Source organism: Odontesthes bonariensis, chromosome 19, assembly GCF_027942865.1.
Source record: "Odontesthes bonariensis isolate fOdoBon6 chromosome 19, fOdoBon6.hap1, whole genome shotgun sequence".
NCBI lineage: Eukaryota > Metazoa > Chordata > Actinopteri > Atheriniformes > Atherinopsidae > Odontesthes > Odontesthes bonariensis.
Genome location: NC_134524.1, coordinates 32,737,913 through 32,752,809, shown reverse-complemented (window position 1 = coordinate 32,752,809; position 14,897 = coordinate 32,737,913). Strand labels below are relative to the sequence as shown.

The 14,897-nt window shown below is 42.3% G+C and overlaps 1 protein-coding gene across 8 annotated transcripts in view; it reads left to right on the top strand.

Annotated features, from left to right (window-relative positions):
- Nucleotides 1-13,411: 13,411 nt before the first annotated feature.
- LOC142368546 (calcium/calmodulin-dependent protein kinase type II delta 1 chain) overlaps nucleotides 13,412-14,897 on the top strand; it is a 124,213-nt gene continuing 122,727 nt past the window's right edge. For all 8 annotated transcript variants that reach the window (XM_075450754.1, XM_075450752.1, XM_075450750.1 and 5 more), the window contains exon 1: nucleotides 13,412-13,707. In XM_075450754.1, the coding sequence (XP_075306869.1) occupies nucleotides 13,646-13,707 (62 nt within the window). In that variant the 5' untranslated portion in view covers nucleotides 13,412-13,645. The remainder of the gene's footprint in view (nucleotides 13,708-14,897) is intronic.

The following is a 14,897-nucleotide window of genomic DNA, read 5'->3' as shown; positions in this document are numbered from 1 at the left end:
GGCAAAGATCCGGCAAACTGAGAGGGGAGACTGGAAACTAAATAGGGACTGAGTGATTGGAGACTGGGTGCAGCTGGAGGGGAATGAACAGGTGCAGTGAATAGACTAATGAACAGAGTGCAGGGAAACTAAAACATGGCAAAACTAAAAACTAAACAGGGACTGAAAACCAAAACGTGACCTAAAACATAAAACTTGAAACAAGTTCCCTGGCGTGACAGAGCCCCCCCCTCAAGGGGCGGATCCCAGACTACCCAAGAGTCTGAGGGTGGGAGGGAGGGGCTCGAAGCCGGTCCGCCTGGAGGCCAGACAATTGGCGGTGTGGCTGCAGTGGCCGAACAGGCATGCGGTAAGAGTACCGCCCAGACCTCCGACGACGCGGCAGCAGGAGGCAGTGGTCTGGCAGGCGGCCAGACCTCCGTCGATGTGGCGGCAGGAGGAGCCGGAGACCGTCCAGCAGGCGGCCGGACATCCAACGACGTGACAGGAGGAGGCGGTGGTCTGGCGGGCACCCAGACCTCCGACGGCGTGGCGGCAGTATTTTTGCAAAGGCTATAAGTCGCAAAGGTTTGTGAAAAAGTCATCCAAAAAGTAATATTGACTTAAACGTGACTTCAAGCAAAATGCAGGGATATATTTGGCAGTGATATAACAAGAAGTCCCAGATAAAGTATGACATGTGGACAGATGTGTCAGAACACAGAAAATAGCTGAGATGGTTAAAACACATTGGACGACTCAGGGAAGGAAGAGATGAGGAGAAGAAAGTTTGCACGGAGAGCAGACTGACAGAAATACATTACATACACATTTATGTATGTAAATATATATATGGCCTTAACGTTACACATGGCCTTAGCGTTACACATGGCCGTATGGTTACACATGGTCGTATGGTTACACATGACCGTATGGTTACACATGACCGTATGGTTACACATGGCCGTATGGTTACACATGGCCGTATGGTTACACATGACCGTATGGTTACACATGGTCGTATGGTTACACATGGCCGTATTGTTACACATGACCGTATGGTTACACATGGCCGTATGGTTACACATGGCCGTATGGTTACACATGGCCGTATGGTTACACATGGCCTTAGCGTTACACATGGCCGTATGGTTACACATGGCCTTAGCGTTACACATGGCCGTATGGTTACACATGGCCGTATGGTTAAACATGGCCGTATGGTTACACATGGCCGTATGGTTACACATGGCCGTATGGTTACACATGGCCGTATGATTACACATGGCCTTAGCGTTACACATGGCCGTATGGTTACACATGGCCTTAGCGTTACACATGGCCGTATGGTTACACATGGCCTTAGCGTTACACATGGCCTTAGCGTTACACATGGCCGTATGGTTACACATGGCCTTAGCGTTACACATGGCCGTATGGTTACACATGGCCTTAGCGTTACACATGGCCGTATGGTTACACATGGCCTTAGCGTTACACATGGCCGTATGGTTACACATGGCCTTAGCGTTACACATGGCCGTATGGTTACACATGGCCTTAGCATTACACATGGCCGTATGGTTAAACATGGCCGTATGGTTACACATGACCGTATGGTTACACATGGCCGTATGGTTACACATGGCCGTATGGTTACACATGGCCTTAGCGTTACACATGGCCGTATGGTTAAACATGGCCGTATGGTTACACATGGTCGTATGGATACACATGGCCATATGGTTACACATGACCGTATGGTTACACATGGTCGTATGGTTACACATGACCATATGGTTACACATGGCCTTAGCGTTACACATGGCCGTATGGTTAAACATGGCCGTATGGTTACACATGGTCGTATGGTTACACATGGCCGTATGGTTACACATGGTCGTATGGTTACACATGGCCGTATGGTTACACATGGCCGTATGGTTACACATCGTCGTATGGTTACACATGGCCGTATGGTTACACATGACCGTATGGTTACACATGGTCGTATGGTTACACATGGTCGTATGGTTACACATGGCCGTATGGTTACACATGGCCATATGGTTACACATGGTCGTATGGTTACACATGACCGTATGGTTACACATGGTCGTCTGGTTACACATGGCCGTATGGTTACACATGACCGTATGGTTACACATGGCCATATGGTTACACATGGCCGTATGGTTACACATGGCCGTATGGTTACACATGGTCGTATGGTTACACATGGCCGTATGGTTACACATGGCCGTATGGTTACACATGGCCGTATGGTTACACATGGTCGTATGGTTACACATGGCCGTATGGTTACACATGGTCGTATGGTTACACATGGCCGTATGGTTACACATGGTCGTATGGTTACACATGGCCGTATGGTTACACATGGTCGTATGGTTACACATGGCCGTATGGTTACACATGGTCGTATGGTTACACATGACTGTATGGTTACACATGGTCGTATGGTTACACATGGCCTTAGCGTTACACATGGCCGTATGGTTAAACATGGCCGTATGGATGCACATGGCCATATGGTTACACATGACCGTATGGTTACACATGGTCGTATGGTTACACATGGTCGTATGGTTACACATGACCATATGGTTACACATGGCCTTAGCGTTACACATGGCCGTATGGTTAAACATGGCCGTATGGTTACACATGGTCGTATGGTTACACATGGCCGTATGGTTACACATGGTCGTATGGTTACACATGGCCGTATGGTTACACATGGCCGTATGGTTACACATGACCTTAGCATTACACATGGCCGTATGGTTAAACATGGCCGTATGGTTACACATGACCGTATGGTTACACATGGCCGTATGGTTACACATGGCCTTAGCGTTACACGTGGCCGTATGGTTAAACATGGCCGTATGGTTACACATGGTCGTCTGGTTACACATGGCCATATGGTTACACATGACCGTATGGTTACACATGGTCGTCTGGTTACACATGGCCATATGGTTACACATGACCGTATGGTTACACATGGTCGTATGGTTACACATGGCCGTATGGTTACACATGGTCGTATGGTTACACATGACTGTATGGTTACACATGGTCGTATGGTTACACATGGCCTTAGCGTTACACATGGCCGTATGGTTAAACATGGCCGTATGGTTACACATGGTCGTATGGATGCACATGGCCATATGGTTACACATGACCGTATGGTTACACCTGGTCGTATGGTTACACATGGTCGTATGGTTACACATGACCATATGGTTACACATGGCCTTAGCGTTACACATGGCCGTATGGTTAAACATGGCCGTATGGTTACACATGGTCGTATGGTTACACATGGCCGTATGGTTACACATGGTCGTATGGTTACACATGGCCGTATGGTTACACATGGCCGTATGGTTACACATGGCCTTAGCGTTACACATGGCCGTATGGTTACACATGGCCTTAGCATTACACATGGCCGTATGGTTAAACATGGCCGTATGGTTACACATGACCGTATGGTTACACATGGCCGTATGGATACACATGGCCATATGGTTACACATGACCGTATGGTTACACATGGTCGTCTGGTTACACATGGCCATATGGTTACACATGACCGTATGGTTACACATGGTCGTATGGTTACACATGACCATATGGTTACACATGGCCGTATGGTTACACATGGCCTTAGCGTTACACATGGCCTTAGCGTTACACATGGCCGTATGGTTAAACATGGCCGTATGGTTACACATGGTCGTATGGTTACACATGACCATATGGTTACACATGGCCGTATGGTTACACATGGCCTTAGCGTTACACATGGCCTTAGCGTTACACATGGCCGTATGGTTAAACATGGCCGTATGGTTACACATGGTCGTATGGTTACACATGGCCGTATGGTTACACATGACCATATGGTTACACATGGTCGTATGGTTACACATGGTCGTATGGTTACACATGGTCGTATGGTTACACATGGCCGTATGGTTACACATGGCCGTATGGTTACACATGGTCGTATGGTTACACATGGTCGTATGGTTACACATGGCCGTATGGTTACACATGGCCGTATGGTTAAACATGGCCGTATGGTTACACATCGTCGTATGGTTACACATGGTCGTATGGTTACACATGGCCGTATGGTTACACATGACCGTATGGTTACACATGGTCGTATGGTTACACATGGTCGTATGGTTACACATGGCCGTATGGTTACACATGGCCGTATGGTTACACATGGTCGTATGGATACACATGGTCGTATGGTTACACATGACCATATGGTTACACATGGCCTTAGCATTACACATGGCCGTATGGTTAAACATGGCCGTATGGTTACACATGACCGTATGGTTAAACATGGCCGTATGGTTACACATGGCCGTATGGTTACACATGACCGTATGGTTACACATGGTCGTATGGTTACACATGGTCGTATGGTTACACATGGCCGTATGGTTACACATGGCCGTATGGTTACACATGGTCATATGGTTACACATGGCCGTATGGTTACACATGGTCGTATGGTTACACATGACCGTATGGTTACACATGGCCGTATGGTTACACATGGCCGTATGGTTACACATGGTCATATGGTTACACATGACCGTATGGTTACACATGGCCGTATGGTTACACATGGTCATATGGTTACACATGGCCGTATGGTTACACATGGCCATATGGTTACACATGGTCGTATGGTTACACATGACCGTATGGTTACACATGGCCTTAGCGTTACACATGGCCGTATGGTTACACATGGTCGTATGGTTACACATGGTCGTCTGGTTACACATGGCCGTATTGTTACACATGGCCGTATGGTTACACATGGCCGTATGGTTACACATGGTCGTATGGTTACACATGGTCGTATGGTTACACATGGCCGTATGGTTACACATGGCCGTATGGTTACACATGGTCGTATGGTTACACATGGCCGTATGGTTACACATGGTCGTATGGTTACACATGGCCTTAGCGTTACACATGGCCGTATGGTTAAACGTGGCCGTATGGTTACACATGACCGTAAGGTTACACATGATCGTATGGTTACACGTGGTCGTATGGTTACACGTGGCCGTATGGTTACACGTGGCCGTATGGTTACACGTGGCCGTATGGTTACACATGGCCGTATGGTTACACATGGTCGTATGGTTACACATGGTCGTCTGGTTACACATGGCCGTATTGTTACACATGGCCGTATGGTTACACATGGCCGTATGGTTACACATGGTCGTATGGTTACACATGGCCGTATGGTTACACGTGGTCGTATGGTTACACATGGTCGTATGGTTACACGTGGCCGTATGGTTACACGTGGCCGTATGGTTACACGTGGCCGTATGGTTAAACGTGGCCGTATGGTTACACATGACCGTATGGTTACACATGACCGTATGGTTACACATGGTCGTATGGTTACACATGGCCGTATGGTTACACATGGTCGTATGGTTACACATGGTCGTATGGTTACACATGGCCGTATGGTTACACATGGTCGTATGGTTACACATGGCCGTATGGTTACACATGGTCGTATGGTTACACATGGCCGTATGGTTACACATGGCCGTATGGTTACACATGGTCGTATGGTTACACATGGTCGTATGGTTACACATGGCCGTATGGTTACACATGACTGTATGATTCAGAGGAAGCAGGCGTTGGGTAGCATTGACAAAGATACTTTTTAACGAGTTGAAAGTGTAAGTGACAAAAAAATTAGAAACCGCATTAATCAAAAGGTTTCCTAATAGAAGTTTACTGCATTATATTAGTTACATTAATTATTAAATTTCAACAGTAAAATTTGTCACCTATTACAGTTAAAATTAACGTTCCCAATACAGGTAATACATTCATATTCTTTCAAATAAACTTGGTATAGAGCTGATTATACCAAGAACAGTTTTTTTTTTTTATAACTATCAGATTATAAAAAAGGAGTTTTATCATGTTTTTATCAGTGGTTTTCTACAGTATTTTAAACACTGAGGAAAAAAAATATGTAAAGCTCTGATTATCAAGAGTAACTGCGCACTCCAGCCTTCTGGGTCTTCACATTGACCTTCTCTAAATGCCTCTCCTACCACCAGATGGGAACGCTGGATTGTCTCTTTCTATGAACTCCACATGCTGTCTGTGGCTCCCGCCAAGACTAAATGAGGAAAAAAATGTACCACCGTGTGTTATAGTTTAAACCTGTTGGATGGAATGCATGCAGATATGAGCTGTCCTGTACTATAAGTGGAAAAGTGAAAAAGGATATTCAGTATTTAACATACAATCACAACCAGAACACTTAAAAAAAGGGTGTGCAGGATGTCAATACTCAACATATATTATCTCAAAGTTTTTTGTTCATCTGTTCCAATCCATGTTAAGAACACAGTTACTGTATGTTCTAGAGAAATGGGAGTGTTTTCCACCACACTGCTCCTCTTCTGCTATGACCTGTCTCACTTTAACTGAAATGATAGCACCCTCTTCCTGTTTGGTGCATAAAGCAGCCCAGCAAGTTTCTTTTTAAGGTGTGCTTGTAGCACACAGAATGTCAAGTACGGGCTATTACTCCCCTGGTCCATTGTGTGCCTTACTTACCATGAGTGCTTTCCTTGGTCATTTCATAACTTGGTATTATATAAAGTCTGAAATTCAGACTTGAATTTGAACTGTAGTTTAGAACTTAATGCACTTGCGGGAGCCCATTTCAGAGGAGTCATAGGTGTCTAACTGGTTGATCGACAAATGACAGTAAGCAAGTGTTAATTTTCACTGGAATTTAAAGATTCAAAATATTCTCAAAGATTTCAGGCTCTATGAGGTGGAGAAGATCAGAGCTGGATTGGCTCTATGAAACAAAGATCTACTAAAAAGAGTTTTTTGCTGCTGCTTTTTCTTCATTTGATCAAAGGTGCAACTTTTTTTTATTTGAAGGAAACAAGAAAGGAGACACTCAAAAAAAACAAAGTACTGCTTTTCGGCCTAATCTTTGTTAATAAACCAGTGATAGTGTGTAAGAACAGATCATCATTTAATAAGGGTTTCTGATAACCAAAACTTTACCAGGTTTACATATATTTTAAGCATGTCTGCACATCATCAGGCACTGTGTACCTTCCTTTGTGATGTTCTACCAGACTTTTATTGCAGACATCTTTAGTTCTGCATTCCTTTTTACTCTTTGACCAATCGCTCAATTTGTGCAGTCTGCCTGAGGATGTGGTTGAAACAGGCATTTTCAGTGCTGGTCAGCGATGATAAATATCTGTGTTCTGTGGAACAAGTCAAATTTACGTCAGCTCCAACTCACAACTTACAATATTAATTCTTTAAAATTATCGTTTCATTATTTTCTTTTTACAATCGATCTCTGAATTCAGTGAAACACAGCATCATAACCGGAAGGCCAAAATGAGCCATGTCTGGCCCGGTGTATAAGAGACACTTAAGGCGAGACACGGCGGGAAAAAACAGGGATTTCATGCAGTGGTCAATTTTTAGATTTTGGGCCAGTCTACTCCTTCAATATGTGTTATTTTAAAACATAAATTAAAATGTTTATTTCATCACATTTAGTTTAATCGCGGCAGTACGTTTCGCCCCAAATTTACCAAAATGAATTCCTCTATTTAAATCTTTAAATGTCGTTTTCTCAAAATCAGTTTTTTGTATTTTTCCAGTATCAATATCTCAGCCTATGGAGAACCTACTAACACCAAACTTTCCAGTTATACACTTAGCAGTATTCTGAAGATATTTACAGAAGAATTTGTTGATAAATCATTCCTGGCCTGATTTATGTGACATTATATCAAAAAAATATGGCGAAAATTTATGTTTTTTAGGCTATGGACAGTATATTTTGATTTCCTAGGAAATGAAGCAGATATCCTGAAACCCCTCTGTAATTTTCTTTTCATTTTGTGTGTAAACAAAATGAAAAAATAATTTTTCACCTGGCTTTATCATATGTTCAGATCCATCTTCCGCAAATATATGCAAATGTGCGCATATTTAATGAGATAATGCCTAATTTGCATAATTAAACATACACATTTCTAAAACTTGTAATACATTTTTTTTCATACTTGTATAAGTAATCAACTGAGGAAGTTTCATGATGATATCTATTATTTTAAAATATTACCCGATTCACCTGTAGTGTCTCGCCTTAAGAGTATTTTCAAATAAAATAAATGTCTCTGTCCGTCACATCAGACCAGAGTGAGATTTAAAAGACTCCACAAAAATGGAGATTTTTCGTTCCACCGAAGAGAAAAATCGGTAAATCAAAGAGTAAATGTCATTCTCACACAAATGAAATAAATCCATGATATGATCCTACCACTAGAGGGCAGCAAACATCAGGCGTATCCCTGTGCCACTGTCAATTTAAGTCCTAAAAATAGCTCATCGTCATGGTGATGGTGCTGATGCAGATAGATGTAGACAGCCTGGAGATCTGTTGTTCCTCAGCAGTAACACACAGGTGGTCGTCCCTCTGTGACACGCTGTAATGTACAGCACAGAAAACCGAGTGACAGGAGATAATCACCTCAAAGGCTCCCAGCAGACGTTACCTCAGTGTCAGTGATGAAGAAGGTGAACACACACAGAGTCCAAAACGGCAAACCCCCAGGAAGCAGCCAGTGATTTGTTTTACAACACCACTTCCTCAGGAGTAGATTAGAGCAGATTACAGACTAAAAGGGATTAATGGAGATCCTTTTAACAGCAGGTCTGCAGTGAGCCTGATGAAGCTTTTGGGACGTCTTGGCTCTGCTTCTGCTCTGGCTTCTGCTGGATTTCTGGAGGGTTTCTCTTCATAACAGTTGATTGTAAAAAGCTTTATTTGATTATTTTGTGTTTGCTGAGAGACTTTCGGATTAACAGCACTTTTAGAAATACCATGACCTAATTACTTTGATCAGTCAGCGGCCTCCTACTAATGACTGACCCAGTATCGTGAAGGGTGTCATTAGCTGAGAGCGACGGCTCACTTTAGGCTCAGTAACAGCAGTTCGCTAAATGGATGGAAATGGAAGTTAGTGTGTGCCTGAAACAAGGATCAGGAAGACATTTCCATGTGACACCAATGAGCATCTCTGACCAGTGCTGAGGAGTAAAAGTCTACTTCTTTAAAAAATAAACTTCCACTCTGTTTTAGAAGAAGATTTGGTACATTTTACTCTACTGAATAAAGGTGATTGCACCAAAAGTTACTTTCAAAAAGAATATTTCAGATGAAATACGTGTAGAGTGTTTGATAAGTTACCAAAATACATCATCAAACCTCTTGTTAGCCAGCATCTGAGCCCCAGAGAGGTGAAATGTCCAATATGTCAAAATGTATTTTTAAGAACTTTGTGATGTTCTGATACATGATCTATCAGACTCTAAGATTTACCTTTGGGACCTTTTGGAGGTTACAGCCAACCTGCATATCTTTGTTCATTTATAAAAATGGAATCCAGCCTGTGGCAACAAGTTGAATTATTCAAAGGGTAACTTTAATTATTTTCATCAGTCATTGATGAAATAGTACAGATGGCTTCCCACCCACAGTCCACTAAAAAACAGGCATTGGAGAAAACATGTAAGGTTAATGTAATTATGAATAATCGGCTTTAATTCTTGCCCGCATGCTGCATTACTTTCAAATACATGTTGGAATGTGGTGGGGGGCCTCATTCAAGTCAGCGAAACTCAAAAAGCTGAATGCAACTGGAGCTGAAACACTTGTTTTTAGGGGGTGAAATACATAATGACTTGTCTGCCTAACAATTTAAGTGGATTTTAGCATTTTCAGATAAAAATATTAGATTGCTGAATGAGGATCTGAATCAGGATGTCTGAAAACAGATGTGAACTTTTGCAGTGTGTACCACAGTACCTCATTGTTATAGTATTCAGTATATTTAGAAAGCGGTCACCTTACAGTATTGTAGATTTGATTGAGACTGGATAGAATTGCCATGTTTGGCTGGTTAACCACAATAAAATAGAACAATATGAGAACCCAGACAAGGTGAACATTTGTTGAAGGGGACTTTTGTTGCTTGACTTTCTCATTAAGGCCTACACCAATGGCCATGGTGTCAGAAGTGGGTCGTCAGAGCTCGCTGTCATGTGATTTGCGACCTGCGTTTGTACTATAAACACTGTGGAAAGGGCAAAATAATACATGGCTGCTTCTGGATCAGCATTTTATATTAAATATTTGTATATTTGACATTATCTTTCAGTTTTTGCAGGGCCAACAGGTTCTTTTACAGAACTTGAATGAATACAGTGAACATAAGGCATCCTGCTGATGTTCATACCATCCCAATAGTGAAGCATGGTGGTGGCAGCATCATGTTGTGTTGGTGCTTCTCAGCAGCAGCAGGGAGACATGTTTTCACTTTGCCATCGTGTTGTTAAGCATAGACTGAAGGATGGAGAAAAAAGGGCAATTTGAAACGAGCTGTTCCAGTGCTTATTTACTGATGGAGAAGATGCAGTTTCTGCAGTGTTGGACAGAAATCCAGCTGCCACTGCAGAGGGTTTCTGCTTGTGAAATCTAACGATATTCAATCCCTAAATTCTGCTTATTCCTTGTGCGGTGCAGTCAGATGGGTTTGCTCTTTGCAGGATCATTGTTGGTGGAACCAACGAGAGTGAAGTAAGGATCTAATAACCTGCCTTTCAAAAGTATTTGACTCTTTTCTGAGCAAAAGTCTTAAGCTAAACCTTGTTTCTTCATATATTGGCAACAAGATAGGAAATAGGTGAGGTCAGGGGTGGAGCAGGGATTTTAAATGTGGGGGTGTTCCAGGGGGGGCACATGAGTGCCACATCAAGCCCATAGACACGACGCTGAAGTTGGCATCCGATTCGCGAATTAAATGGATGGGCATAAAGGGCCATTTCACTGCATTTTTTGCATTTTGATCGCCCTAAACTAGGTCCTGTATGGAAACTACAATAGTTAGACTGCTCAAATCTGTATAGAATTATTCTAAAGAGGGTACAGGGTCTTTAAAGCACATTGTATGTTGGTGCAGTGCGAGGATGGGCAAACCGTTAATATAATACATCCATGGGGCAAACGGGTTTACCTTTGGAAAACGTAGCCCCCCTACGTTTTCCAAAGGTAAACCCGTTTACCTTGATGGTGCAAAAATAATATCAAAAAGCTTTTCATCTGAAAATGCTCAGGTACAAGGACTGGACTGAAAATGTGTGAAAAAGCAGCAAATGTCCACAGAAAAGCTGCACAAAAGCTGGAGAGACCACATGAAAGATTACAGGAAAGTCTGGCTGCTTGGAAGCTAAATATAAAGAAAGAAGGGGTGAAACATGACTGAGAAGCTTTGGGATGAGTTGGAGTATACATATATATATATATATATATATATATATATATAATAAGAGTAAAAGAAAATCAGCCAAATGTTCTACATAATAGTTTGCTCCTTTTGAGATATTTGGAAAAACATTCTGGATGATTAAGTCCCACTCATATGGTATATATCAGTGGTATACAGGTATACACACACACACACACACACACACACACACACACACAGAGTACTATCACGATGACAATACTCATCAGTAAAGCATGGAAACTGCTGACTTCAGCTAGAGGAAACCCTGCAGAAATACATCTACTTCATAAAGTCAGACACCGGATGTGCAGTCATTCTCTACTAAATATGTATGTTCATCATTTCTCTATTCTTAAAGGTTGGGTAGGGGATCTTTTTCTGGAACATTTTTTTACATATTGCTTGAAATACTCTTCACACCCCCATTGCAACCAATTAATTAAAAGTTTTGACACAAATATGAAAAGTTTTAGTGGCCTCTAGAACGTTACCTGACTCCCGCCCTCTGGTATTCGCATACCATCTGGGACGAGTCCACAACCGACATGATTTCAAATGGGGCTATTTTTTCTAAAACTCGTGCATGTGATTGGATGAAGAATCTGTCCGTCATCGTTACTGACACGCCACTGCAGCCACTCCCAATGACTCAACCCGTGACGTAGCTCAGAGCTTACCTGACTCCCGCCCTCTGGAGCATGAATGGGCGGCCATAACGCCGCCCATTCATCCAAAGTCCCACCCAGCGATTAATGATTGGCTCTGATTATTTTCTAATCGGACGAAACACATATGACTCCCAGGCTCCTCAGATGGTTGTGTGAGAAAAGGGAACGCCCCCGCGTGTAGTTGGTGAACGCAGCCAGATGACGTGAGTCAGGTTATCTAGAACGTACAATCTAGGAAAAACACTATCCAATCATTGTGAACGGACCGTTCACAATGATTGGATTCTGATGCCGTCTATCAAACTGCAATCTGCTCCTCCCTCCCCCTCCTCCCCCCTGTGCACGCACCCTGCTCCGTGAACGAATTACGCGTCCAGAAGCTTGGCAGGAAGCTAAACTAGAGCCAGCTTGGTTAGCACCTAGCATTATTAAACGTATAGTTAGCATAAACTAAATACGGCAACGATCGATGCTTGCTGTCAGAACAGCGCTCGTACACCTTCGTGCGCGTTCATGTACTCTAGAGGCGTGCCTTCGGGGGGAAAGTGAAGAAAAGGGTTGGGACTTTTTACCTGTGTATTTTCAAAATGCAGCTTCGCTGGACTCAAAATCCAGGATCTCCTACCCTACCTTTAAATGGTGTTTCCAGAATCCAGTTCTATTTAATTTTGAAAAATTGACAGCTGTAAATGTTTCGGAAGAAGCACGGACCACAAGATAAAGAACTAAAGAAGGAAACAAGCATGTCATGTCTGCTTCCTTCTTACTAACACTTAGAAGGAAAATCCCATTCTTAAAAATCGGGATAAAAATCTTGATAAAACTATTATTAATGACGTTTTTTTTTTTAGTCAATCTGCAGAACACTGTTTTCTGTTGTCTCTTAATTACTCTAAAATGTATACATTTAACTTTCAATAAATTCCGCCCTGATATGAGGTTTGGCAATAGAAAGAATTGATTGAAGGTTTCTGCTAAAAGTAACACCATTTATACCGGAACATTCACCTCAAACCATCTAAGGGCACCACAGACTGTGGATTCTTTTAAAAAGGCCTGAAAACTCACCTTTTTAGAAAAGCCTTTAGTTTGCCTGAAATATCTTAAAATTATTTTACTGTTTTTTTTTTTTTTTTTTTTAAATGCTAGTTTTAAAATGTAGCACTCTAAGGTCATTAAATTGATGGAAAGTGCTTTATAAATAAAATATATTATTATTATTATTATTAAACACTTCAGCTGAAACGACTTCACCGGGTTTTATTTTGAAGTTTCCATAACCGGAAATGCAGACTTGTCTATTAAAGGTCACTTGACTGCGTTCAACTAGTCCAACTGTCAGCTCCGACTCGTCCCGTGCACACAGCACCCACAGGGGCCACCGGCTTCAGACTAATTCCTTTCTTTGCGTTATTATTTCTGCTTTTTGCCCTCCGCGCGGACACCGGCGGCACTTTGGGACGCAGAGCGGACAGGACAGCGGACAGGACGGCGGAGTACTAAAGCGGCGGAGCTTTCATTTCCCCCAACCGCGCGCACCTGAACATGGCTTCAACAACCTGCACCAGGTTCACTGATGAGTACCAGCTGTACGAGGAGCTGGGCAAGTAAGTTCTGCTCTTTAGAAAGTGTGTTGTACATGTGAAGCCGAAGTCTGGTGCTCGGATTCAGAAAACCTGCTCCTACCTCCGCCTACCTGCTGCTACCTGGACGGGCGCAGCTGGCGCGTGCGGGCAGGAGTGCACGCTGACCAGGGGCGAGGCTAGGTTTTTTTTTAGTGGTGCCAAGGCACCACCGAGAAAGCTCGGCACCCCCTGGATCAGCACATTTTTAAAATATTATATTATGCAAAAACGCTTTTTTTTTTTTTTTTTTTTTTTTTTTTGCTCAAGGATGCATTATTTTAGTGACCATTTTATTTGTTTTTAGGGCAAGGCAATTTTATTTATAGAGCACAATTCATACACAAGGCAATTCAAAGTCCTTCACAGCTACATAAAATCCTCAGAGCACCACAGTCAATTGACACTTTTAAAAGAGGACTTAAAACCTACCTTTTTAGTAAAGCCTTTCCATGATTGCTTTGGTTTTACTTGTCCTCACGTTTTAAAAAATTCTTAATTTCTATTTCCTTAGTTGATATTTGTTTTCTTGCTTGTTTGTTTTTTTGTTTTTCATATTCTGTAGCACTTTGAGGTTTGGAAGAATGTAAAGTGCATTATAAATAAAATCCATTATTATTATTGTTATTAAGAAGGCAATAAAATCATTAATTAAAATTAAAAAACCCATTAAAAATCATCATTAATTAATTAATTAAAAAGTGAAGAGTGCAGATAAAATACTTTCAGGTGTCATATGCACAGCTAAATAGAACTGTTTTCAGCCTGGATTTAAACATTGTCAGAGCTGAGGCCTGTCTCACGTCTTCTGGAAGACTGTTCCAGATGTTAGGAGCATAAAACTGAAATGCAGCCTCACCTTGTCTAGTCCTGACTCTGGGCACCAGCAGGAGACCCCTCCCTGAGGTTATCTTCAATATTTGTCTAGCATTTGTTTTTGTTTTAACTCTTTACTCCCAAAATAAATGTTGAGTTATCTTCAATATTTGTCTCAGGCTCTCTGTTATCCCTGTCAAGCCACAGTCTTTTGAAATGAAGAGGTCAAAATTGAATGTTGTAAGGGAAAACACTACTCAAAGCAAAACTAATACGGCTCCAAAATTTATAAATGTACTAGTTCGCCTCAATTAGTGAGAAATAATGTGCCTCTGTGAGCACTGGGGGCTGGGCCCCCC